We start from the raw sequence: 27,903 nt of genomic DNA, 5'->3' as shown, positions 1-27,903 counted from the left end.
TAGATTTTTTAAATCCTTTTTATAAAATATCACCTTTATAATCTTCAGAACTCAGTGGATTCATAAATGGTCGCGGCCAAACGCTCATATCAATGAGATGACAATCATTCAGTGACATCATATTCTCCATTTAGAAGAAAAAAAAAATGAGGGAGCAATGGTGTCCGAACTGCTTTTAAAATCCATCTCTCTATAGTCCGCAATATATAGCTTTTTAGTAGTTGGATATGGCCTATAATTTTTTTTAAATCCTTCTCCAAACTACATCCATTATGTGGATTTGCTCAGTCTTTTAAAAAACTAAAACTTTGGTCAGGCTGGTTAGTTTCAAATAAATGGAAATAATATGTAAATGATCTTTAGTTTTGAAGCTTTCGGGCATTATTCTATATTTATTTGCCTCTATAGGTTATGTTGTAATGTCAGTCTTAGCCACCTCTGCTTTTTTTTAGAGATTAAAAAAGAAATAAAAACTAATTTTGTTGGAGCCCTAATGCTACTTCAAAGCAGTAAATCAAAGAGCTGTCAACCACACACCACTGATACAAATTTAGAGATGTAATTGATTCATTCTGCTTTATTTAGTAGGAAAAAACCCTTTGTAAGTCAAAATAAGTTGTTTAAAAATACAACAGACTTTGGATCCTGCAGCCTCTCCTATAAATGGAAGATTACCTTAAGTTGCTGACCTGGCTGGGAGTGCATAAATCAGTTACCCTAAAGAAGTTGGAATTTCCACTGCAGAGATTTGAGTGTTTGTTCAAAAGTGGTCTGGAAAAGTCGCTTGTTTTCAATCAACTAGCATAGGATCTTCCACAGACGAATTGACACTTCAAACAAGTCAGTAAATACTGGTCAGGTGAAGCTGAGCTTTTTTACAGTCCAAGAACAGTTTAAATGCAGCACAATAACATCTGATTTGAGAAGCTATCACTGGAATAGTAGCATTTACTATCAATGTTATGAAAATAATGCAGCTAAAAAGTGTGGCTTTCTGTTATTTTGCCATTCATTTATAATCGTCTTTTTAATATCTTGGGTCAAAGCAGCATTAGACCAATATATAGTCTAATGCATTTTTTTTCTAATGTTGTTCAAAACCTTTATTTTGAGAACACTACACCACAAATATAGCTTTAAAGGGCAAAATAAATTGCTGGTCTCACTCTTTACAGGTTCTTGTGTTTCTTCTTTTGTTTACATCAAACTACTTTTTTTTTTAAAAACCATTTGCTTTTCTTTTTATGTCTGTTTAGGAAAGATGCACGTGTCTCTGGCAGAAGCGCTGGAGGTTCGAGGAGGCCCACTGCAGGAGGAGGAAGTTTGGGCTTTGCTGAGCCAGAGCGCTGAAAGCCTCCAAGAACTTTTCCACAAAGGTAGGCACATTTCATAGAATGGTTTTATAGAAATATTAATTCTATGAGAACAGGCAGTTTTTCAAATGCAGAATTTATCTAAGAGACCCAAAGTTTATTTTAGCTCATGGTCTATTGCTGTTCCAGTAAGTTTGAAGGTTAGAATTAGCTGTCCTCAGTATTTTTTACTGCTTCCTGATGCTCCTCGTGTTGGTAGTGTTAAGGTGGTTCTGAAAAGGCCAACAAAAATGACAGTGGCATTGAACTGGATGGATATAAATGTTTGGAATTATATACCTGGTATACCTGGTACTTTATAAAAATGGGCTAACTTGGGTGGCATGCCTGTCAGTTGTCAAAACACCCAGAGAAGCTGAAAAATGTACACGTCAATCAGATCGCTGCACCTCCATTTTAGATAGAATATATAAATAAAAATGTGAATTTAAAGAAATTATAATTATTCTTGTAATAAATTTGTGTGGATTGGATCCAAAATCTTTGCATGTGTATTTCTACTGTGAAGTTTTTCATTTATTAAAAAGCTACGTATTATTTAGAAGATTTATTTCTTTGGATTCACTTAATTTTTTTTATTTTTAATTTTCCTCCAGGACGAAAGTACCAGTGAATGTCTAATTCTAAGCAGAGTAGACACACTTAGTCATTTCACGCAGTTAATTGTCAGACAGCCACACTGTACAGCAGTAGGAATGCTGCTGTACAGCCTCCTGTATGCTGTTTACCTCATTAAAGTTCATCATTTTCAGACACCAGAGGTTCAGAGTGGCCTGTTCTGAACAAACATATCAGACACTAACAAGGTCATTTCAGGGGGTCAAGGGAAGAAAAGCAGACCCCTTGGATTGTGAATTGGATTGTTATGGGTTCCTTTTAAACAGTAGGTGACCTAAAAAGCACAAGTCGGCAAAGAGGATGTGAGTCAGAAGTTACATCAGTGGCTTTACATTTGATTTGTCATTCATAGTTCTCTTGTATCTCATGTGCCATCTTAATCTGTTGGTCGTTGTAATCTGTTATGAAACACTACCCAGGATCTTGACGTGTTCTGATAAGTTTGTGTTTAATCAACGTCATGTTTTGTTGTGTGGTCACTGTGCTGATATCCCTGACACGCCATCAAATCCGTGTTTCCTGTAAATATTCCTACTGCTCCGAGGCCGTAGTCAAGATTGTGCACAAAAGCTTTTGTATGGTAGTGTGACAGTCAAAGCTTGGGAAGATTAAGGTAAAGATGACTCATTGTTTTTGAAAGTTTTAACAAGACATTCTGCTGCAATCACAGATGTCTTTTTATCTGACTTACTGACTTTATGTCACTGTCAGTGGCTTATTCAGCTTTAGATTTCTGAATGAAGTAAATATATTTACAGCAGCTGCTTTATTCAGTTATGATTTACTATGAAGGTTGAACCATGGAAACATCTCAAGCAAATATTAAATGATCACCTTATAAGATCTAAAAATATCAAGTAAATCAGTGTTTTCTGTAAAGGATGAAATGATTATATCCTGCACTTAATGTGACATTTTACGTTTGTTTTAGATTAAGAGAAAAGGGGTGGGGGGCTTTTTTATATAGTTACCACATTGTCAAATGCTTCATGTAGTTGCTGTTTGTAAAATAATAATTTGTTTCATTAACTGATCCGTCAGTGCTTGTGATTAGACAAAGGCATTTCCCACCGTGCCTTCACAGTTTCGTTATCCTCCTTTGGGTAATTGTTGTGTACCCTGCATTGGCTCTTAGTCATTACTGAAGTGACTTTAACAGCCTATTTGCGAGGGAATTGTGTATAACGTGTGCAGAACGGTTTGTAAATATGTATTTAAGGAACAAACTGTTAGTAGAATGCATGTTTGCTTATCCTAATTCCATGTTAAGATAGCAGCTTATCAGACAGATACACTGGATTGTTATTGGGATAAAAATACAGGAGTAAAGTCAAAAGAAAATCAGCAAAACTCATTTCTAACCTTGCTAGCTTTATTCTGTCTATTCGATTTACATTTGTCATTTTCCTGGAAGATAAATTCATTGTTTGATTTTGATTTTATTGATTTATTTCAAGCATTGCAGTCAAAGCAATAAAGAATTTACACATATTTATCAAACTCATTACAGAAATGATGAAATGCATAGATTAAAAAGACAGAAAACAAAACAAAACCGTCACTTAAATCATATATGCTTAATTAAATACAGTGATCATTAACTGAGGTATAAATAGAGTTTGATTTATTGCTTGAAAAGGAGTAGGAAGAAGCAAGCTAATGTAATCCCACCCCTACTGAATTCATTCATTTGGTAGTTTTAAAGTGTTTTAAATCTGGTTCTGATCAGATAGACAGATTGTTGAGTGTGTTGAGCTCTTTTGTCCAGAGCTTTGGTTCAAATAAGTGCTCTACACCTTGTGACTCGGCCTTATTGGGTAAAATCTCCAAATGGTCTCTTGTTTTAAACAGGAAACTTATATTTACTTAGTAAATTCCAGCTTTTGAAAGCAGCTTTTCATTTTTATTTTTTTGTATGTGTGGTGCCGCAAATTAATTTTTCTTTTCCAGTCAGTTGTTCCTTGAGATCGAAGGTTTTGTGTCCGTGCTCAAGCGTTTCCTTGGATGTTTTCTAGAACATCATATCTGTGGCTGGGAAATTATGCCGTGGAGCCATTTCTCTCTGCTTCTTCACCTCAACAGTGATTTTGTTTCAGGCCGAAGAAGCAGCACGACTTCACTCATCCTTAAAATCACTGCACACTTAATCATCAGTGAAAGGCATCCACCATTTTTATATTTTGCTTCATTTTAACAGTGTCTCTATTTGGAAGTAGGTCTGAGATTAAAGGGACAAAACGTTATCTTTGATTACTTGTTTTTATTGATCAAATATTCCTCCTTTTCCATCTCCAGACCCTTCAGCCATGGGTTTTATCATCTCCCCTTGGTCGCTGCTGCTCATGCCGTCGGGCAACATCTCCTTTGCCGATGAGTATGTCACACAAAAGGACTTGAGAGCTTTCACGGCCCCAGAGGTTCTGGAGGGGAATGCCCTGAATTCAGTTTCTGACTTAGAAAAGGTAAAAAAACAAAACAAAACAAAAAAAAAAACAACAATTTATTTTTCCAATAAGTTAACTTTAATCATGCTTACAAAAGTTTATTTTAATGTAGTTAAATTCATTTCCAGCTGTTTCCTTTTGTTATTTTTAAAGACAGTCTCTAACCAAGATTGCTCATATTTTCAATGTGATGGAAATGTTGCCAACTTGTTTTAAAATGTACAAAATTGATTTTTAAACTATGTCATAGTTTTCCTCAGTTTCTGTCATTTGTTTTGACACAAATGTTCATTTCAGGGTATGAAAATATCCACCACATCTACTGAGTTGATGCAGATTTTATATCCCAAATATCCACTTTTAGGAAATCCATACCTCAAAGCAATAAAAGACAATGACAGAAATGAACGTTTGGCAAGAGCATGCAGCTAATTAAAAATCAGCACACTCCACTTGTACATATCCAAAGCCTGGAGTCCCCTGTATAATCGTAGAATCGCCACACCCGCTCATTTCATCTCTGCTCATTTGCTAAAAGAGCCGAAAGCTTGCATGCCTGGAAACCTGTCTCTGGCAAAACCCCACAAACCTCAACACAGTTTTGTGCTGACTCAGTTCTCCAGCTCTGGGCTTGACTTCCCAGCCGAGTTATTTCACTGTAGAAGCCATCATCTTTTTCTTTCAGTGTGAGACTGGAGTTAATTATTTGTCAATGCTCTTTTAAACATTAAAAGAGTTTTATGTGGTTTATATTTTTTACTTTTGACCTCCCTGGTATTCTTTTTAATGAATGTGTTTAAATTTGTGCTCAGACATCTGTTCCTGAAAGACCTTGAGAGCCGTGTTGCATACTTTGGCAGTCCCTTGGTTATTCCTTCCTTCACCAACTATAGCAGTCAAGGAAGTCATTTCTCTCTTGAGATGGAAATGAAAAAGGATTTTTGGAGTTGAGCTGAAAGCCCTTCCCTTTTTTCCTATGAGAGAAAAAAAAAACAATTTATGGTGTTTTTTCCACACAAAATTATACTCTGACTTACTTCACTTTATGTGCAACACATTTTCTTTGACCAAGACATAATAAAAAATGGTAACTTTTATTTTTCTCCCCTCCTTTACAGATGCACATATACTCTCTAGGAATGGCCTTATTCTGGGGGGCAGACTATGAGATCCCCCAAAGTCAGGTAAAATCATTCTCACTTCTACTTTAAAGTATGTGAGCCCCTTTACACTTGTTAACAAAAGCATAATAATGTAGTATCAATTCTAGTGTTTTAAAGGTTATAAGCTGTTTTTCTTATGATGCATTCAGCGTCTGTTTTACATAAATGTGGATTTTTTTTTTTTGTCAGATTAGTGCAGATGTTGTCCAGATTTACTACATTCAAAAGAAATACATACTGCTTTAATGCAAGTCTTTGCATCATCACATAGATGACAAACAATGATAGATCTGTACCTAAAAAATGTTTTCCTTGGAGCTGTGATCTCATTGTGGAATGTGATGATGGTGGTTCTCTGTCTTATCTCCACAAAAATTATTCAAGTGCAAAACAGACGGCTCTGCATGGGTTTGGTTTGGAGGAAGCTGCCTCTCACACCACATCAACTCCTGGTTTCAGGCTCAGTCTAATGAACAATGTTCTGTCACATAATCACAACACCATTCGGTTTGTTTTTATTTACAGAAAACGTAAAAAAAAAAAAAATTATACTGAGAGATTGCATGGATCACGGGAATTTTTTTTTATAATTTAATGAAGTTGACCACAAAAAATTGAGTGCAGAAATGATGAGAACCTTTACAACCAATGAAAAAATATACATGCATTGCAATAAACGCCTACATTGCAACTGATGCACATGTGTGTGTGTATTTGGTTTTACTAGCAAAACCAAGTAAAACCAAGCTCATTTAAAATACTGGGTGGGACAAGCAAGATTTGGTTCTGCATAGGAGACATTTTAATAATGCAGTATGATGAATGAATAAAACTTGATGTTAGATGTCTTCTAATGTTTGATGCAGCCAATGAAGCTGGGGGAACACCTGAACAGTTTGCTCCTCAACATGTGCGATGAGGTTACGGTGAGTCGAATGTCGCTGCGCACGGTGCTGGACATCTGCAGCAAACACATCCGAAACTCCAGCGGGGACCCCCCCTTCTCCTACATCAGAAAACTAGTCCGGTTGGTGCTCGGCAGCCTCTCCCAGGTACAGGAATTCCTCTTTGCTGTTCCTACAGCAGACTTGTATGACATTTGTTTTGAAAATGACTGAACAGCCCTCATGATAAAGCCAAGAAAATGTGGTTTAACTTTTTTTTTTTCCTCGACCTTGACTCACTTCATCTTTCTCCATCTTTTTCTCAGTTGGATGGTTTGGTGACGGATAGAGAGTCTCTCCCAGAGAGGAGTAAGGAGATTCGAGAGCGGCTGAGGGGCAAAGGTTTGCCTGCAGGTAAGATAAACTCCAATGACGAGACCACTGGAACATCTGAGAAATGCTGTTAATACGGTTTAAGATGTGAAAACTAAAGCAGTACTAGCTCATAAAAGCTAATCATCAATACTGGTTTAGAGGTTATTATGGCCAAGCTAATAGGCAGGTGTAGACATGTTGGTTTACTTAAAGAACACTAAATGTTTTTGCTTTTTGCAATATGTACTAGCAGATAATCTGCGAGGATTGTTAAAGCTTTTGTTTTCCTTCTAAATAGGGCTACTAAATCCTCAATGCTGTGATCTTCCTCCTTCAAAAAAAAAGTTCTGGACTTTAAGCCATTACCAGTCTGTGTATATGCATGTACTAACTGAATATTTGTGCGTAGAAACATTTAGATGGACATTCCTTCAGGCTTTCATTCACTTCCATCCCACATTTCAGTGTTTTGTCAAGGAAAACTCTTGAGCGAACAAACACACTTCAATCTCAAATTCGGGGATTTAATTCTGGAAAATGTGAGCAAATGTTCCCGGTGGTTTGTGAGTGTTTCTCCAGGCCGTAGACAAGGAGCAGAGCACAGTCATGGCTGTCATGGCGATTATGTAAGGCACGGTATGGCATTGATTACAGATGCATATTTTTGAGTCACCAGTGAAGCTGCTGGTTTGCCGTTTGTATCAGAGCTTTGTTGCTCCGACCGAGCACCAGCCAGCCCTCAGGGGAAGTACATTCATGGATCATCCCTCACTTCCTTCGCATCTTTCTTCTCAGGGATCTACGCCTTCTGTCTAGTATGCACCAGTGGATTTAAGTCATACGTATAATTGCCAAGTTATATTTTTCTAGAGGATAATCAGTCTTGTGGGTGTTAATTGCTCCTGTAGGATAACTGCAATATTTATGATGTACTTCCCACTTTATAGGGTTTTATTTTTTTAATCAATTGTTCTTCTTATATTTTAAACTGTATAGTAAATTAGGATAGCTAATGTCTGTCTGGAAAAGCAGCTTTCAGTCCTTAAGTTCATGAAGTTTTTTACATACAAGGACTGAAATGTAGTTTCCTGAAAGTCGGTTTTGGATTTCTTTTGAAAACAATAACATAATACCAGGATTTAAGATGAAGATTTATGTGGTCAACTTGTGTTTGTGGCTTCTGGAACTTTGTTTCTGCCCTTTTAGTTTAATAAGAATTTTTGTTTCCAGGGAGGAGTGCGGCCCCCAGGGTTCTGGAGCGATACAGAGCCAGGAATCAGGAGCAAACGTTTCTTAACCGGGGCCTCAGCCGGTCCATGGGTTCACTCACCATCCAGGAGATGTTGAAGGGAGATGACGGCACAGCCCCTCAGTATTCTGTTCCCGATTATCCAACAAACTCTGAATCCCCCACAGAACTCTACCCCAAACCACCCTCGCTGCCGCACCAACAGTCCTATCCCCATCTGCACCCTCTTCACCCTCAACAGAAAGGTCGGCCTGTGGAACTCGACCGAAGGTCTTTGAACTTCTACGGCGGGGATTTGGGGTTGAAACAGGCCAGGAAATCCTGGGCGTCCTCTGTGGATTTGGCTTACATTGATCCAGATGCTCTTCGTTTTGGAGCCTTGGAAGATGCTCGCAAAGGCAGCAGTGCCTTAAGCACCCGTTCAGCGGGCAGGCGCACATCGCCTTTGTTGGCGACTAGAGGAAGAGATTCTCGCCTCTTGGAGTTCGGTGGGCTGAAGACCCAAAAGCCTCATCACTTCTCTGCTCTGTCTGTTGGCTCGGCCCTCCCGGGTGCTTATGACAGGTTTAAGGAAAGACAAAGAAAGCTGCAGGTGCTTCAACAAGCAGTGGATGGTGAGTAACTGCATTTTGCCTGAAATCCAATTGCATTTGGTCCTGAAAATTGATATATAAATATACAAAATGTTTCATTTTGCATATAGAAATGTTATCTTTCTGTTATAAACCAAAACAGATGTTAATAGTTTGGCTTTGCCATTTACACTGAGTAGCATTTTAGACATTTGCTGGTATCTATTTCACGCTAACAACCATAACTGCTTTACCTTTTTCAAAATGCATCAAAAATCCACTGTCTACCTGACCTGTTTGGGGAAACTTTCTCTCAAGATCCCGTCTTCCATGTCCTTCCTGATTTACAATGCATTACTCATTACAAACGCCTCCTCATTTGAATTAGCAGATAATACGATTGCGGTGCCACACCTAAGCTGTGGTCATGTGACGTTACTTATTAATGTGCAGTGGCTCGTACATTGTCACAACGTGCTGCTTGTTGATCTTAACTTCAGTGTTTGGAAATCAGATGAATAATTGTCTAAATCTTCTGTAAAGGTTTGGATTTCAATTTCTAAATGTGTGAGTGAGATGTAAAGAAAAAGTCCAATCTAGCACTCAGGTTATTAGGCTTAGAACCAGCAGCTGTCCTGATCTGGGAGGAGGATTTGTGGGATCATATTAGCAGCTAGGTACTTAGACTTATCAGCAGCTGTGTATGGAACCTATATGTGGGTTAAGAGCTGGATCCTGGCATGAATGATCATTGGTGGTGGCTGGCTAACCCAATTTTGCAGAATAAATGAGTCACTGGCACAAAGGCAGCCAAGTGGCAGATTTCACTATAATTACAAGCCATCGTATTTCCAGCCCCTTGTCCAGCTGGCTTTTCTATTGCATGTTGGTGTGAATATTTGGACAAATGATCTCACATCCATGCAAAATGTTTCAATATACCACAAACTGTCAGGGTGGCACTGAAGGAGGGAATACTCTGAACGGTGTCGGGTATAGACTTCACACAATAACAACAGCGGCTGTCTGTTTTCCCCACGAATATTTTCTATTCTTACTGAAGTCTCTACAGGTGGGACATTTTTGCTGTCATCACAAAAGTACACGGAGAAAGTAGTGCTTTATTACTATTTGCAAACTACATTTTACTACAGAAAAAGAAGAGGTTTGCCATCATTACAAAGAGGAAAATTTTTAGTTATTATAATGGGATGGTAGTTATTTGCAAAGACAAGAAGGTTAATGTACGTGTATTTTATAAAAAAATCTGCGATGAACTCGTGAAATATAGCAAATATTGTTTGTCATTTACAGTTAAACTTACATAACCACTGCATCTCCTATGTCATCAGTGATGCTGAATAGAAATACATTACTGACAGTCAAAGAAGAGAGATTTGATGTGTTTGTAAACTGAAAGATGGCCATAAAGTTTCTGACTGGGCTGATTAACAAGATCTTAGAGAGGGAGAGGATGGAGGAGATGCAAGAAAGAGGTTAATGTACCGGTGCCCATTTTTAAGATGGGGAGAAGTGCAGAGATGTGGAAACTGCAAAGAAATTCAGATGATGATTCAGACAATGAATTCATGGGAAAGAGTAGTTAATGTTAGACAGAGGTAAGAAGTGAGTATTTGTACATGGTGAAATAGTAATTGTCATATTTTGACTGCAATTTTCTGCATGTGCATATTCTGTGTGTAAATGAGAGGGACTCGAGTGGAATGGTAGTCAAAGAGAGCAGAATATGGAGGACTTAGTACTTTAGACAGTGGCAATGAGAAATGGACAGCAGGCAGATTTTAAATCGACGAGGTTCTCTTTGGGAATGATGAGGATGGGTTGAATCAGGAATGAATGCATCAACAGCTCATGTTCGATGTTTTGGAGATAATTCTGAGATGGTTTGGACACATTTAGAGGAGGGACACTGATAATGTTTTGTAAAAGAATTCTGAGGTTGGAGCTACCAGGAGAGAGCCCGTAACCCTTTTGCTATCTTAGATGACCCCACCCTTACTTTGATGTGTTATTCCTACCATGACAAAGGTGGATAAAGGTGGAAAGATTTCATGTAATCCATGGACACCAGTGAAGATCACAAATCATTGAAGAAAAAAGGTTCAGAGAGCACTGTCTAGTGGGTCCAGATGACCCAACTCCCAACATTAAAGTGCCTAGGAAAGCACAAGGGTTAAAAAAGAGGAGGTTTATGAATGTCGTAAAGGAGGACATGAGGATGGTTACTGCAGGCGAGGAGAGTACACAAGATAAAGATAGAGGTGGATGATTTTCTGAAGGGAGAAGCCAAAAGGCAAAAAAAAAAGAAAAACAGATGTTTAGTTCAAAAATTAGGCTTCAGAGTGAATGTTTTGGACCTTTGGTGAGCATACTTGATTGTTTACAAAGAAGAATCTACTCTGTAGAAAAAGTTTGTATTAAAAAATTATATAGGACCCAATTTAAGATTAAACATTTGTGTTGGGACTTTGGAGAAACATATGATTTGGATGGGTTTGGAAAAAAAGAAGCAATCGACAACTTTTTCTTGACTTTCCTCCCCTCCTTTCACTTCCAAACTCCACGTTTTTCAGCTCCGTCCAGCCTCCCTGCTTTTTTGCAGCTATTTTTGAGCTAGACCAAACCACCAACCAAGCATTCTTTTCCTCGACTGTGGCTCTCACATCACCAGTAAAAGCTACATTTCTTTCCTCCCCTTCTTCAGCGGCTTTTATTGATTTAATTGTTGGCTTTGATGTTTCATACATTGGTTTAAAAATAAGGACCTGAGTGTTTCTGCCTAACGATGTCAGGGCAAGATCATTAAAGTTGGGAGTTTCCAAGTTTGTTACGCTCATCAATCTCTGTGTAAACAGTAGATAAAATACAACAACATATAGACAAAGAAAAGAGGCTTTCTGCCTAAAGTTTAACTCACCTTTGTGTTTGATTGTGTACAGTGTAACATTATACAATTACGGTACATGAAAAAAACAAAGAATAGTGGGGGACCCCACCTAAAAATTTTTGTTGGCTTTTAGAGACCCACTCTGATCATCTTTTGAGCTATTTTAAAAGCATTTCCAGTATTCTTTTAGGTGTGATAATGCCATATATAGCCAAAATAAAAAAAAAACAGTTTTGTTTTCTTGGGACATTTTCTGCAGAGCAGCAGTAGGTCATTAGAAATTTGCCTCTGAGTTGTGGGTGAAGCAGCCTCGTCCCCCCCGTCCCACCTTGCTGCTGAGAGCTCTCTGCTCACACACTCTCTTGCTAGCTTACAGCCAACAAAAATGGCGAGCAATATTGGAGCTATCTAGCCGTACAGTTTTGATCCAGATTCCAGCTCAGACGAGGAAAACAAAGATGTAGAGGGATTTATTTGTCTGCAAGTGGATGCATCAGAATGGAATGACGCAGGGAAGTTGTTGACCCCACATCACAAATGTACTCTTTTTTTTTTTTTCTGCTGCTCCTAAATTTACAACAATTTGAATAAAGAAATATTCAGAGATCCTATTATGAGCTTAATTTTTCTAATCTATGTCTTTCGTCATCATAAAAAAATGCCAGAAGAACACGTTAAAAACACGCAAACCTCTTTTTATATTGGAGTGGATCTTTAAATGGGTCATTTATGACAAGTCAAGGCTAGAATTGAGCTTTTTGCTGATGTCTTTTTTTCTGTAACAGACTTAAAATGCAACAGCTCTCTCTGTTCGCAAAGCAGATGATAATGTGAAGGTATTCCTTCCTACACAGCCACAATGAATCAGAGAAGGACATGACAAAGCACTGAAACTCTTGAGTTGTGATGGCAGTCATCCCTAAAGAAGTAATAGCTGAGCAAGTGAGGCATATTTACTGTTTTCACAGAGTTGTCAAAAAGAAAGTAATCATTTGGTCTGTGGTCTTTTTTCTTTTAGACTTGAATCAGTTGTTTTTGTTTAGCTCTTGTCTGGTTACTCTTCTAAAGTGGTTCAGCTGTCTGAGAACCAGGTTTATTTTTCTTCAAAACAGATCTTTCTCACTATGTACTTCTCAAAGTCTGTTCTGACACAAGCTGAAGTTTCTTAACACTGTGGTTTTTTGTGTTTTGCTTTTTTCTATTTATTAAGTACCATTTTAAATCAAATGTCTCCATCTATCCCCAGAACAGATCCCACATTTTATATTTAATTTCTAAACTTTTATTAGAATTAGCTATATAAACTCTGCTGCAGAGGGATTTTTAAAGAGTTTTTTTTAAACACAGTTTTAAATAGAGTAAAAGGAATTGTTTTATTGTCTTAATTAAATAAATGTGGATTTGAAAAATAAAAAATATCAACAGGAATTTATTTAGAATTTTGCAGCCCTACGGATTTTTCTTGTCATGTGAAGTTCATTTTTCTTTACATTTTTCTTTGTAGATTACACAATGGCAGATAATAATTACATGTACAGTATGTTAAAACGGAATGTTTTTTTTTGTTTCATTTGTTTGAGTTGCATCAAATCTATTCAACAAAATAGAAAGTCCACAGAAGATTCACAGGATTATTCTTAACTCTCTGCTAAACTGATTAAAAAAACCTTCAGAGCTACGAATACTTGAAGAGTCTTTACATGCCATCAAGAAATGTTAGCGACTATGAAGGCTAAACCAGAATAACTATGCATTCCACCCTGGATTTCTTTTTTTTACTAGAGCATGAATGAGACCTATTCAAGCTCTATTCATTTGTGGGGTCTTGAGGATGTTTGGCTTGGCAGATACTTCCTTTTTCTGTCTTTCTTTTTCTTCTTTCTCTCCTTTTCTTGCAGGAAAGTGATGGCACAGCAGTAGCCAGAGGTTTCAGGTTCCACAGAAGTACACTCCTCGTTTCTGTCTTCTCTATGTGCATTTGCAAGTCATGTGCATGTCTGTGTGTGCAGGGGCATGTTTCTGCCTGGCCCCTCTATCTAGTCCTGTGCCTTTGACACTCCATTCCCTTCTTCATTTTCAACCAACTTGTGTCAATCTTGACGGAGAACGAACTTACCCCACAGATCAAGAAAGTGTAATTTGAGTCATGCACATTGAAAGAATTCCGAAAATTATTGGACTTTTCCGGCTTTTGGCATCCGGTCATGTGGTTTTGGGCTGGGGCTGATCCAGTCTGAACAACAACATAGGAGAGAAAGATTGAAATGTTCTTCTTCTTTAATGTAAAATGGAATAACAAGCTTTTTCGAGTTTTAATACTAGCTTTAAGAAGTGTGTGTGAACTTACTGACAAATTGCTTCATCAAATCAAATCAATCTTTATTTATATAGCATTTTTACAACAACATATGTCACTCAAAGTGCTGTGCATAAAATACAATAAAATTTAAAAACAAGATGACAAGACAAACAGTGCGACAACCCCCCCCCCCCCCCCCCCCCCCCATCTATATCTTTAATGCCAGTTAAATGTTTACAACTTAACTGCATTTATATTTTTTAAAAAGTTTCTTTTTACTTCTTAAAACGGGTTAAACTCTGTTTTATTCCTGCATGTTTTGTCAAAGAAACATCTCTTTGGACTGTCTGCACTGGTATCCTGTGGATTGTGGAGGAAACCAGAGAATCTTAGACATGTGGTTTTGGGAAGCCAGGAACTGCTGAATAAGTGTGGTTCCTTGTGATTAAATGGCCAGCTATCGATCGTGCGCACAGAACTCAGGAAGATTCTCTCTCGCACTAAGAATCAGCTTGAAAAACTTTTTTTTTTCTCGTTTCATCCTTTATTCAAAAATTTTCTCCAACTTTTAAAAGCGTAAAGTCTTGACTTTTAAAGACCCACTCCAAAGAAAATTGTTTTCTTGGGGGGGGGGGGGGGGGGGTTAAACATATTTTTGTAGCACTTTTCTCAAGACTGTGTGAATTATATATATACACAAGACAACAATTAAAACTGCGCTTCGTAGTATTTTTTTATTCAAAGCATGGTAAAAGAGAAGCAGACAAAGAAATGCGGTTTGAAAAAGCTGCTCCGCTCCATTCCGATGCATCCTCTTGCAGACAAATGCATCCATTAAGGTCTTCGTTTTCCTCGTTTGTGCTGACATCTGGATCAAAATTATATAGCAGAATAGCTCCAATATTGTTTGCCATTTTTGTTTCAACAGTAATGGTAGGTTGTGAAATGTTGTAATCTAGTGGAAGAGTGCAAACAAAAGCATAATAGGAAATGAGAGCCGGCTCATTCCGCACTCACCCACAACTCGTAATGGAATTCTGGAGAAACTAAGTCCTAGAAAACGACACAGCTTTTTTAACATTTTGGCTAAAGACGACACAACCTTAATGTAAAGCCCACTGTGAACGCTTTTAAAATGGATCAAAAGAAGATCGGAGTGGGACTTTAAGTTCCAGTAAATGCTCTTTGTGCTCAATTTACTTTAAAAGCCTAAATGAATAATAAAAGTATCTCAATGTTTGCTTTGTTGTTCTTCCTGCATTACTATTCCTACTTCACCTTTTTTGTTTCCAAAGGCTTGCAGATCATGTGGTTGTATCACTAATGGGGAGATGAATTCCGTGTTAGGTAACCGCATGGATGTCTGAGTGGTCTTGATAAGCATTTTACCGGGAACTGCATGGCTACATTAAAGTTTGGGAGGTGCCACGTTTGTAGCTCTTCAAAGAGGCCATACTTGCAAAAATGAACTCATGACTCACCCACCAGTGGATGCTGGGTGAACCATGGAAGGTCCTCCAGCCTCTCGGTGAACATAAAGCTTTTTTACTTAAGGTGTTTACCAAAGAAAGATAATAACAAAGATGTTTGAGGGCTATTGTGAAACATTAAGGTAAATTCCTGGGCAGGTGCAAGAGAATGCTGATCACTAAAGCTGAAACTGCGGAGCAGGACTTTCAGGTTTAGTTGAGGAAAACTCAGCATGTGGCACTTTGGTTCACTGAGGTGCTGTTTGACTTACTGGTACCTCAGAGTTCAGGGTCATGACCAAGTTTGTTTGTTTATAAATCTGTGGTTTTGTCAGTTAGGTAGACGGGGAGGAAACAGCAATGACAAAAGCTGTGACCAAAAGCTTGCCTCCAAACTTGTGGCGCTTTCCTGTATGGAAACATGTGCCCGTCATTATAACTGTGTGCATAAGCAGCATGACTAATATCTGCTTTGTGTGTCTTATTCTTCTGGCTTTTCAACACACCAATAAGGACAGAAATAACTTACGTCTTTTGTAAAGTAAAAAAGATTTTTATCGGTTGAGTTCGTTACATAAAATTTCCGTTTTACTACTTTTACAAACAAAAGAGACCTATTTATTTTTAGGTTCAGGACATGGCATGACTCGTATGTTTTCTCCATAATACTCTATAAATTGTGTGTGTGTGTGTGTGTGTGTGTTTTTTTTTTTAATTCTTTGTAATGATAGATAGACATTTTATGTTTGCAGGTCCTGCTTCCACCCACCAGAGGTACCACAGTGACTTTAGTTCGTCCAGTGAAAGCCCCTCAGTGACCTCCTCGGATCCAGAGTACAGACAAGGTAGATCTTTGTGGGTTTCTTATTAAACTGTTTCATGTCAACCATATCAGTGTGTACACTACCTATGTGGAGTATGCTCATCCGTACTTTGTCATACATTTGTAGTATTGGTGCTCTGCTGGTTGTATTTTTTTCTTTTTTGGACAGACACGTGCAAATAGTTGTGAGTCTCACTACTATGCAAGCACATTCCCATCGACTCCACAGCTAAACTTCAGCAGATTCATAAAAAAAAACAGATTAATGAACAGATTTCTCCAAATGTGTTTTCCAGATCCTACTGCACTGTGGTGCCTTTGAGCAATTCTCTTGACCTTGACCTTGCTTCAGTGGTGTTTGCTGGCTCTGTGGTTCCAGTGATTTATACAGGAAAAAAAGATTAAGAATTAAGACTCCTACTAAATCTGAGTTCTGAGAAATTATAAGAAGACTGGAATTGGGCAAATGTTTAATTTTTGTATTTTCCTTTTTTGCTTCTTCTTTGGTGATCAGATAAACAGTAAAAACCTTTTGCACGACTGGCTAGTTTCCAACATGACTGTCTAAATGTTCTCAGCTGGAAAATGTTACTGCGGAAAGATACCGGTTGTCGTCTCTTCTGGCTGTGTGTCTAAAATTCCAACTTCCTCGTCGTGAAGTCACAGGGCGATGGCTGGACAGGTTTGGCATCTCGAGGTGAACTGCTCTGACTTGATTCCTGTTAGCATAGCATTCTGTAATCAGGTGGTTTGAAAATTCTTCTGCAGTCTTGCATCATATCTCTCTCTGCATCAAGTTGTGAAGAGTGTTTGAAAGTGTGGACACAATGAAAATTGCGTTTTTGGTTTTAACATGTTATTGTGGCATTTTTCTGGTGATGGAGGATATATAATAGGAAAAATTCAACTCAAAATTGCATTTCTGAGTATTTCCTTATTTAAACTGTTGTGAATCAGGAGCAGATGAAAAGAATTCAATTTGAAAAAACTTGTTGCAGTGAATAGAGAGTACAAGCTCCCTGCTCTGCTCCGTTCCAGAATCTTCCTTTGTTTTCCAATCTGAGCCGGTATCTGCCTGGGAACCGTGTGGCTGGATAGCTCCAATAGAGCTCGCCATTTTTGTTGCCCCGGTATGGTTTGGTTGGGAGTGTATGTGGCTGTAAGCTAGCGGGAGAGCACGTAAACCACTTGTGTGTTTGTGGCTAAAAACGGCATAATCCTAATTAAAAGACCACTGGGAATGCTTTTAAAATAGCTCAAAAGATGATCGGAGTGGGTCTTTAATGTTTTCAGTGTCATGATAGGAAAAAAAAATGTTATTTAAAGTTGTTAATAAGTTTTACTCTAAAAAGTCTGAACAGGTTTGTTGGATCTTGATATTTAGGTTCCGTTAAGCAAGGTGGTTCTGAAATGTGGAATGACAGACCTGTATGGAAACTTCCAAAACTAAAGTTAGGTGGAACATCTTTGAACTGAATCTTGGTAGCTTTAAGACCGGCAAAAACACAGTTCTTGTAATACAAAGGGGTCCTTTATTTCCTCTTTTAGGTTACCAATGACTTTCATTTCTGTGGCTTTAGTAACTAGTTTTCTATTCAAACATGCTCATGCAGGTCGATTCATAGCAGCCTGTAGGTGCTTGCATCTGAAAGGGTGTGTGTTTGATTTTCAAAACAAAAAAAAGTAGCTCCTTTTTAAGTGTGTGTTTGTGTGCAGTGAATACTCTCATGTCCCTTCCAGCTAAAAAACCCAGCGAGGTGACCAGGTACGGCTCGCAGCTGGCACTTTCATCTGATCACGACGCCCTGTCCTTGACCAGTCACAGCACACGCAGACTCAGGTAACAAACCCTGACTGTTCCTCCTCCTCAAGCTGCTGCTCCAATTTTCCTTTTAAAAGATCTCAAAAGACTTTAAAAAGAAAGAACAAAGCAAATATCTGCTCTATTTATCTAAAATTATCCCTTAAAATTCTTGCCCTTAGTTTTGATGTTCATGCAAACCGTAAGAAATAGTGTTTGTCTTTACTAATGAACTCTACCTGCTTAAAGAAAACGTAGGTCATTTTATGGGTGACTATGAAAACAGAGCTTCTTGTTTTTATGGATTTTTTTTCCCCTTCCCCTAAAGCTAGGTTCTCAGCCCACCTTTGCTTCCCCCTGTCACTGGAGAACATCGCAAATGATACCATCTTAGATACACGCTAGTTAGCAGGCTTGCAAATAGAGATAAGCATCTATAAGGCCCGTACACACCGGGAGAATATTCGCCAGGCGTTAAGCTGCCTGAAAATCACCTATTGACTTGAAAATTGGAAGAAAAAACTCAACGCTGGCAGTTTCCACAATAAAAAAGGCTTTGCTTTTGTTCCATGTGTCTCCAAGTCAAGATGTTATTCTCATAAAACATAAAACTACTAGATTAATTTAAAAAAAAGGGCAATAATATGCAATTTCAAACGTTAAAAATCGTTTTAAATTTAGCAGGTGTAACTGTTAAAGGGAGTGCACGATGGCCGTACCAACTGTTTCCTTTGGCTGGACTGCAGGCTTATGTAAATGTGATGTAATGATCTGAGAGCTGATGGAGTTGTTGCATAAATGCCTGCTGGAACACATGGTAGCATCTTTGTTTTCAATCCTTATTTTGCCTGCTGGTTGTTTGATTGGAAAGCTGGCGTCGCCGCCTCACTGACTTCCGAAGCAACGCACAACGCTGTTCTGTTTGGCTGTCTAGACCACACGCAGCTGGTGTCGCTCTGCAGAGTCTGCTGCACGCTTCGCTAGTGAGGTCATCAAATGTGACATCCACATTCAGCGGTCTCCATCGCTCTAATCTCTGGCATTACAGACCCCGACCTGCCTGCTGTATCTGTGTCTTCTTTCACACCCGAACAAAACATGCGTTCTATCTGTCCAAGCACAAAAAGATTATCTAGCATTTTCTTTTGCATTTGCCCTGAAAAAGCAAGTTTGGAATTCCTCTGTCTTGAAAGAGGACAAATACATTTTTTTCCTTTTTAAAAACACAAAGCTAACAAGGCGGTGCACGTTTGGCAAAAAAAGAATTTGGCTGTTGATCTTTTTCTTTTTTTTCCCCACTGTAGGCAAAATGAGGGGACACCTGAGGAGGGTTTGGGAGCTGAGCTGCTCCTCCAGAGACAGGAGGAGGAGGTGCAGCGACTTCAGGCCCATTTGGCCAACCGGCTGTCCAGAGCCAATCTTTACCCACCAGATGATCCCCAGGCTTCACTGGTCGACCTCCAGGATCCTGTCTACTCTTCTTCTGTGCCACACCGCAAGAACAAGGTCTGTGCTGTAGGCCCTAAATACTTTTTATGGTTTTGCAACCAGCTATAATCTAAATTATCCCAAGTTTTTGCATAATCTTTGTTGTTTTGGGTCCGTTTTTTTCCTATTTGTGACAGACTCGGTGTGTGGGAGCATAAAAAAAAAAAAGACTTGGCAGCAATAAGCTGCTCCTTACATTCAAGAAGCTTGAACATTGTTTATGCTGCATTGTAGGATTCTGGATGTACATGTTGAACTTGCATGAGCTTGTTGGCCACCAACTTGCTGAACCTAATATTGTATAATTGCATACGCAGTTCATAACTCAATTCAGCCTCTTTGTTAATTACAGACGTGTGGAACGCAGAGCTTGTAGCCTCTGATTTATCTTGCATTCAATCCAAAAAGATGTAAGATGTAAACTTTGAAGCAAATCTGCTGATTTTGGCGGCAGACTTTAAACACTGAAGAACATTACATTTATAAATAATCTATCTTATTTGTGATGGGGAGTTTTTATTTTGTTATTTTTTGCATACCGGTATAGTTGTGTAGAGGCGACTTTCCTAATAGAAGAGAATAAATAGAATAAAACTTTATTGATCCAACAAAGGGGAAATTACCTTGTTACCTTAGCTCTATTAAAATCTGCAAATAGATGATAGATAACATTAGTAATACACTCAAAAATAAAATTGAAACCTATTTAAAGTTAATGGGTTCCATTTGTTTTTGATGCCACAGTCTGTTGCGTAATTTTGCTAGTTTGTTTCTTTTTGCAAAAACAGTGGAAGAAAATAATACATTTATTTTTTATGAGGTAATAAACTTGATCAACAGCGGGTGGAGACAGAAAACTGGAAAGAAAACAGTAGCGGCAAAGTGGCAAAAATAGAAGTCAATAAAAACCAACAACCCAAGGTCTCCCCTCCTCCTCGATCCTTAGTCCAGGTGAGCGGTTGCTTAAAAAACATTTTACCCAGGTGTCATCAATTAACAAATTAAAAAGGGTGAACCGACCAAAACTATAAACGATGAACAAGCAAAAATACTACATTTTAGCTCCTGCAATTGATTTATTTTAATTTTTAAAAATAAATCTGCAGGTAAAATAAGGAACAACCATCTTTAAAGTCTCACCTTTTGGAAAGAATGTTTCTGGAAAAGAAAGAATTGTATGGAGCATTTCTTTTCCCATTCAAGTGACTCTAGGTTTAAATGAATTTTCTCTCTAAAATGAGTTTTTTGTGTTTACCCTAATGGCAGAACCTCCATGGGCCAGAGTTTGTGAAGATGGCCAGTGAGCCTTGCATCAGTTTGACTGTGCCCGGTTCAATCATGGTGAGGACAAAAACCTGTGTCTCTATGAATCCAGTTATCCCTTGTTTTATTTTTGTTTATAACCTTTCGTTCTTCTCTCGTTTTTTAAATATTTTTTTTTAACTTAAAAACCAGAAACGTGGGAAGGCTGAAGAGGTGCAGAGAAAGGTGGGAGTGGTGTTGCTGAACGGCCAAAAGCTGGAGCTGACCTGTGACATCAAGGCAGTTTGTAAAGATGTTCTAGACATGGTGGTCGCCCACACCGGGCTTGTGGAGCATCATCTTTTTGGCCTTGCTTACCTCAAAGGTTTGTCTTTGCTCTCTAATGTATTTTATTTTTGTGCATTTTGTTAGGGGGTAGTTTTTTAGTTTAAATTGTGTGGAAGTTTTTTTTTTCCAGCTTAAGATGGTTTTTATGTGTTATTTTATTTTAATCAGATGTTATAAATGTTCTTTAGTAAATGAAGCAATGCACCTGGAATGGTTCCTAAATGGCTAACTTTTCTGTATTTTTAGTGTAAAGAAATTTGACATGCACTCTTTTTCTGTAAAACCCTCAGACAATGAATTTTTCTTTGTCGATCCTGATGCCAAACTCACCAAAGTTGCCCCTGAGGGGTGGAAGGAGGAGCCTAAAAAAAGGAGATCTGACGTGCCTTTTAATCTTTTCTTCCGCATAAAGTTCTTCCTTGATGATGTCAACTTCATACTGTAAGTGCAGGCTTGCTGACAAAGTTTTGACAATGACTAGACGGGACACTCCCCTAAATGTTGCCACCTGCACTATGAGATAACCAGACATTTGCCTGTACTTGTGATTTTTCTGTGTAAAACAGGCATGCCATGACCAAACATCAGTACTATCTGCAGCTGAGGAAGGATATCTTGGAAGAAAGGATGCGGTGTGAAACAGAAAATGCCATGCTGCTGGCCTCACTGGCTCTGCAGGCTGAATTTGGGGACTATCAACCAGAGGTATCAGATGATCTTTATGGCCATTTTTAATTCAGGAAGAACAGATTTTATTATGAGTCCTAAAGCCACTTTCCTATGTTTTCACTTTTTACTTTTCATCACTGATGATTCTCTTTGTGTTGCAGCTCCACGGGAAGACCTATTTTAGATTGGAGCACTATTTGCCTGTGTCTGTCTTGGATAAGGTGGACCAAACAACTCTGAGAGAAGAGCTGCCAATACTTCACAGCAACTACTATGGAGCTTCAGACTCTGAGGCAGAGTTTGAGTTTCTCAAGGTAAACAAGGTTAAAGTTCAGAGGGACTTCTCTATATGGACCATAATATGCTTATCAGAAATTTTAAGCCAAATTTTCATATATGTCCTCCATCATCAGAAAATGTCACAAGAAGATGTTAAAAACACCCAAAACACAATTTCCATCCGAGTGGGTCTTTAAGAAGGGCCATTCTGATGCTCTACCTCATGAGCACTTTATTTATGACAGTTAACTAATTATGAAAAAAGGGAGTTTCATTAAATGGCTTAAATTGTGCTATAGTTAAGGTAGCAGGCGTAGCATAAATATTCAAACTGAAATACATTAGATTAGTTTTGTAAAGAAAATATCATTTAACCCAGATGTTAGCCAGAAATTCTATATATTTTATGTGGCTGAGTTTTTTGTAACGGTAAGCTTAACACATACCATAGCCTCTGCTTTCTATCTCCAGGGTGACCCCGAAAACTAACAAATCTGTATGTTGTTTTCTCAAAGGTGAACCAAAGACTGCCGGAGTACGGAGTCCATTTTCACCGAGTACTTCCAGAGAAGAGGTCTCAGACTGGCATCTTGTTGGGAGTCTACTCCAAAGGGGTGCTGATTTTTGAAGTCCTTAATGGCAATCGCACCCCTGTATTAAGATTTCCCTGGAGGGAGACCAAGAAGATTACCTTTATAGTGAGTGCATGTTTCTGATCACAAATAAGAAGACTTGTAATCGTACAGATATTTCATTTCTAAGATCTAAAATCTTCTATACTTTTCTCTGTTTTTCACCGTTTAGAAAAAGAAAATTTGCCTTCAGAACACATCAGATGGCATAAAGCACTTTTTCCAGACGGACAGCACTAAGACCTGCCAGTATCTGCTGCAGCTGTGCTCTGATCAGCACAAGTTCCACCTGCAGATGAAGGCTCGCCAAAACAACCAGGAGCTGCAAGACCTGCAGGACCTGCAGGACTTGGGTATGTGAGGAAAGAGCACTTCTAAAGCGACTCGCAAAGAGACAAAATTTTAAAAAATGTTTTTTTCATTCGTGCACACTAGAGAACACCCCCTTGAACAGCCTGCCATATTCTGCCGATGTTCGGAGTAGAGGCTCATCAGTATGGACGGGGAGCTCGGACGGCCCGGCCAAGAGTTTATCAACCCGATCCAACCCAGACCAAATAAAGAGGATCTCATATTCAGAACTGGCCCTCAACAAGGCCCCGTTGGGTTCTGTTATAGTCCACGATGAGCTTCACCTTCCGGGTTACAATCCACGAGCCTCCACAGCCTTTCCTAACCCATCCATGATGAGTCGCTCTCACCACAACCTGGCACTTTTACCAGAGTCCATGGATGGCAATCAAAACAGCAGACTGGCCATCTCCAAATCCAGCCAGGGGCTGTCTCTGTTCCAGCAGCATCAGAGAGCCAGCTCAGACACGGACTCGCTGTTACAGCTGCAGGACAAGTAAGCTGACGTTAAAGAACAAAACTGTTAAAGTCACAGCTTTGAAAACAACAAGTTATCAAAGTTAAAAATTAAAGTACCATTAGGTGTAACATTAAAGTCACACTAGCTGTGTGAAACTTGTTCTCCGCATTTGAACCCCCCCTTCGGGGATCTGTGAGCTGTGGACACAGTTTAACCCCTCAATCCCCCTTAATGCTGAGTGTCCAGCAGGGAGACACTGGGTCCCAGTTTTAAAGTCTTTGGTCGGACTCAACCGTGAGATTGAATCTAACCTTTCAGTCTCAGGGCGGCCACTCTTCCACTAGACTGCTGAGTTGGGTTACAATCACTTTTATTGTTCTGTATCTGTACAATATTTTCTCTGTCAAGTAACTTTTATCCATCACAAAATTGATTGGTATAGAGATTATTTCAAATATTCAAAACATTTGATCATTTTAAACTTTTTTTAAAATAAAAAAATCCCCAAATTAAAAAAAAAAAATCATACAATACCTTTAGTCTTAATTTAAAGGGTATGTACCTTTTATAAATAAAATGTAAGCTGAAATACATTTTGAAGGCAACATTTTTTGAAGTTGTCGTGTAACATGGGCCATGGAATTGGCTTTAAAGATAATGAAATAAAACAGATGAGATTAGAACTTTATCAAGCCTTAAGATAATTCAATTGAATTTTTTCACATTCAGCACCGTTATGAAGTGAACAGATGACCTAAAAATAATAATCAAAAGCACAAAGGCTTTAACAAAGACAACACATATAAAACAACTCTTGAAGAAATCAAGTTAGTACCTGCTGCTCTTTTTTCACTATTATCTAAGAAAGAATGTTACCTTCAGAGAGCTCAAATTTCCTTCTTCTCCTAAAGACTTTAGGAATAGTCGATGGAGAAGATTTGTCCGCTCATCACATCGCGCTGCAGGTGGCTCCATTCTGAAGAACACATTTGAACATTTTCGCTGCTTTGCCACAACTCCCACAGAATTCTGTTCTGCACAAAGACAGATGTGATCATAGTAAATATGTTGAGCATCTGTGTCTATTGAGCAACACGTTTAAACTGTCCCAGTCTTAGTTTAAATAATTACTTTATTGGTTCTTATTTAAGATTTTTCAACTTTTCCCTTTTTTCTTTTAGTTTATAAAAAATAAAATACTTGTTGGATCTCTGTAAAAACTTAGACATTTAAAAAAATAAACATATTTTTAATGTATTTAACATTTATAACCAATCTGGACATTTATATTTCAAATTCAGTCAAATCTAGTTGTGTTATCCCTCCTTTTATGCTATGGAAAGTCTGAGTTTCTCAAAGTTTGGTTGCTAGGACTTGTTGCTGGGATTGCATCTCTGTTTTCGGTACAGACACAAGAACTCTCTTCAGCCTTTAATTGTTCCTCTAGAGATCTCTTCGTATGGGAGCACATGTACTTTCATGCTTGTTTATGTAAATACATCAGCATCAGCATTGTGAGCTATAGTTATGATGATCTGCACAAACATTTTATTTTATATTCAGAGGAAATAATTATTTTGAGGAAAAAAGGCATCTCCTTTAATCGCAAATCTTCAATTGTACTGCAGTTTTCCCCTTTGTCAGATTTATTCATGATCTTTACAGTTTTTACTTTATTGGGATTAATTGTGCTTTTTCTGAGTAGGCCCCCTTCCAGCTAATAAAGAATACTGTTACCTTCTCAGGTCTCTTGGTGCAGTCTCTCAGGGCAGCCCGGCCTGGCGCCCGAAATCCAAAAAAGAATTAGACTCTTCATCAATGGAGGATGGTGGCCAAGCATATGTTGTTGGTAAGGACGTAGTTCCTGAAGAACATTATCACTGGTATAAAATCCCAGTTTAAATCCATTTCTGACTTTTGTATGTCTGGTCTAATCACAAACCCAAATTTTGGACTTGTAATCCTGATCAACTTCTAGTTGGGTAACTAATTAAGCCAGAGAACCGACTGCTGTTCTCTCTGATTGTGTTTTCGTTCACAGGTGTCAGCGTCCAAGGCTCTTCTGGACCGCCTTCAACAGACTCGGTTACAGGTATGTTTGGACTTTTTTTTTTGGTATCTCCAGTTTCTCGTTTACCAACGGAGACAAACCAATGAAAACAAAAGTTTGCTTTCTTTTAAAAATAATTTAAAAAACCCAAATTGCATAAATCAAGTGTTTTTTCATCTTCAAACTTCAGGAGTTTTTTAAAAAGATAATAAAATTGTATTTTTACCTCAAATTGGACGTATGCATTTCTTCAATTCACTGCATCATATGAACAGTAATCTACAAACTTTTTTTTTTTTAAATCTTATAAAGTTTTTTTCTTGTAAAATTAATAAAATAAATGAGAGCAAAAAAATGAAAAGAATGATCTCAAAGTATATTGAACTATTTTTTATAAATATCGCAAAGTTGACCACACCCACAACGTCAGCGATCCAATGTTGTCGTTGGGATTGACTCTCAAACTAAAATAAACAGTTCATACTTCCACAACCTTTTGCTCTGTAATGTTTGTAGATGAAGTAAATAGAACAACACAGACTGGCGATATCGTGACAAGCTCACAAAGAAATCTGATACAACACGGACTCGTTGCTTTCAACTTTAAATTGCAGATCCTCTTATAGTTGTCATGAGCAGATTAATTCAGTGCCCAGCCTCTTTGTAGTCCTTAAAAAAGAAAAAAGAAATGCAGAAAAAAATGTTTTTTTTTTCTCAATACACTAGTAAAAAATAGAACGAAGATCGGCCATTTAAATATTTTTTTTACATTGAATGCAATATGCTTCCATAGTGTTAAAACTGAAAATTAAATAAACAAATAGTTACTTTTTTTTTCCTTTGTTGAAAAAATACCAACAAAAAAAACACGTACCATCTATGTTTTTCCTTTACTTCTACTACGTCATAAAGTCACAAATAGCAAAATACCTAATATTGTGCTAATTTTAAATATAATTTTCTTTTGTTAAATCCATACGCCTACAAGGCTGTTAATAAGTAAATGTTCACAAATGTATACATATCATGTTTTATGATACAAAACTTAGTTTTTGTCCTCTCTGTGCCATTTGGCCTCACCCCTTAACTTTGGCTGCAATCCCTCCACGTCAGGCTTGGCACTGAGCTTCTTCCTTTTTTCCAGTTTATCCAGTCCTTTAAAACTCATCTGCCCGCATGCAGAGCCTTTCAGTAGAACTGCATGGACTGGATTAATAGATCCGTGCTGATTCATTCATGATCTCAGAGGAGTGCCTGCTGTTTCCCCTTGGAAGTTACAAGAAGACATGCATTAGCCACACAGCGAGGAGAAAATGTTAAAACATTTAAAAAATGTTGCAGCGAAATGTAATGAATGTCTTGGCTTTCATTGGACAGATTCCCTGAAGAAAAAGCTAAATGACCTACCGTCTCCGGAGAGAGAAATCAAAACTGTAAACCTCAAGAAAGATGTGAAATACGGCCTGGGTAAGCAGGTTTCTACGTTTTTATAAAAATGGTTCACTTTCATACGTTTCTGCCAGTATTTTTTTAAAATATCAGCATTGACCAATTACATATATGGCTTTTATATTCTCAAGTGTGTAAACTTGCAAACACATTTTGTGAATTTATTTGAACAAAAACAACAAGTTTGCTTAGATAAATAGATGACTTTATTAATCCCACAATAAGGAAATTTCATTTATCTGTGGCAGCAAAAACGACATTCAGAAATAATCTATGTAATATAACATCAAAAAAGGACATCACAAATGACATTCATATTAAATAATTACAATTATTATGAAAATTATTATGAAAATTATGAAAATGAGATTCTTATTAAATAAATAAGTAAATATTAAATAAATACAGCTGCAAAAGTGTGAAAAACATGTGATCAACTGTAAAAAACATGTAAAAAAAATTCCTTTTTTTTTTTTTTACTTTTTAACCCAAGAAGACTTAAAGTTAGCTACCAGCTGTATGAGGTTTAGTAATAAAACGTTTAAGCTGGTGTGTTGCAGGATTTCAGGTGGTCGGAGGAGAGAACTCTGGTCGGAAGGACCTCGGGACCCTCATTAGCTCCCTCACTCCTGGAGGTCCTGCTGATGTTGACGGCTGCCTCAAACCTGGTAGGAGCCTAACGGGTAGCGTTGGTTGGGATAAATGGTTGGGTCCAGCGTTGGGATAAATGGTTCCGATTTTCAGTGTGAGTGATGGAGGGGCTGTTGTTTCAGGTGATCGGCTCATCTCGGTGAACGGTAAAAACCTGGAAGGACTCTCTCACTCTGCCACAGTCGATGTCCTCCAAAATACTCCTGATGATGTCACTCTTGTGGTGTCTCAGCCTGTTGAGAGGCTCTACAAAGGTACAATGCAAAATGTAGATTTAAAAAAAAAATATGGATATAAAGTTGAGAT

At 38.1% G+C, this 27,903-nt stretch overlaps 1 protein-coding gene across 4 annotated transcripts in view; it reads left to right on the top strand.

Annotated features, from left to right (window-relative positions):
- The window catches only part of ptpn13 (protein tyrosine phosphatase non-receptor type 13), a 48,777-nt gene that overhangs the window by 7,336 nt on the left and 13,538 nt on the right, over nt 1–27,903 (top strand). For all 4 annotated transcript variants that reach the window (XM_078956350.1, XM_020707615.2, XM_078956351.1 and 1 more), the window contains 22 exons: nt 1,257–1,376; nt 4,287–4,453; nt 5,554–5,619; nt 6,465–6,650; nt 6,809–6,896; nt 8,088–8,720; nt 16,107–16,199; nt 17,918–18,017; nt 19,283–19,484; nt 20,733–20,807; nt 20,922–21,093; nt 21,347–21,497; nt 21,623–21,761; nt 21,887–22,039; nt 22,520–22,702; nt 22,809–22,989; nt 23,072–23,483; nt 25,193–25,296; nt 25,489–25,539; nt 26,875–26,964; nt 27,507–27,614; nt 27,720–27,851. In XM_078956350.1, coding sequence (XP_078812476.1) covers nt 1,262–1,376; nt 4,287–4,453; nt 5,554–5,619; nt 6,465–6,650; nt 6,809–6,896; nt 8,088–8,720; nt 16,107–16,199; nt 17,918–18,017; nt 19,283–19,484; nt 20,733–20,807; nt 20,922–21,093; nt 21,347–21,497; nt 21,623–21,761; nt 21,887–22,039; nt 22,520–22,702; nt 22,809–22,989; nt 23,072–23,483; nt 25,193–25,296; nt 25,489–25,539; nt 26,875–26,964; nt 27,507–27,614; nt 27,720–27,851 — 3,601 coding nt within the window. In that variant the 5' untranslated portion in view covers nt 1,257–1,261. Of the gene's footprint in view, nt 1–1,256; nt 1,377–4,286; nt 4,454–5,553; nt 5,620–6,464; nt 6,651–6,808; nt 6,897–8,087; nt 8,721–16,106; nt 16,200–17,917; nt 18,018–19,282; nt 19,485–20,732; nt 20,808–20,921; nt 21,094–21,346; nt 21,498–21,622; nt 21,762–21,886; nt 22,040–22,519; nt 22,703–22,808; nt 22,990–23,071; nt 23,484–25,192; nt 25,297–25,488; nt 25,540–26,874; nt 26,965–27,506; nt 27,615–27,719; nt 27,852–27,903 lie in introns of those variants that run through there.

The sequence above is a fragment of the Oryzias latipes genome, chromosome 12 (assembly GCF_053564925.1).
Source record: "Oryzias latipes strain Hd-rR chromosome 12, Olatipes_Hd-rR_3.1".
NCBI lineage: Eukaryota > Metazoa > Chordata > Actinopteri > Beloniformes > Adrianichthyidae > Oryzias > Oryzias latipes.
Note: the sequence above shows the minus strand (reverse complement) of the source record. Positions and strands in the feature narration are given on the sequence as shown.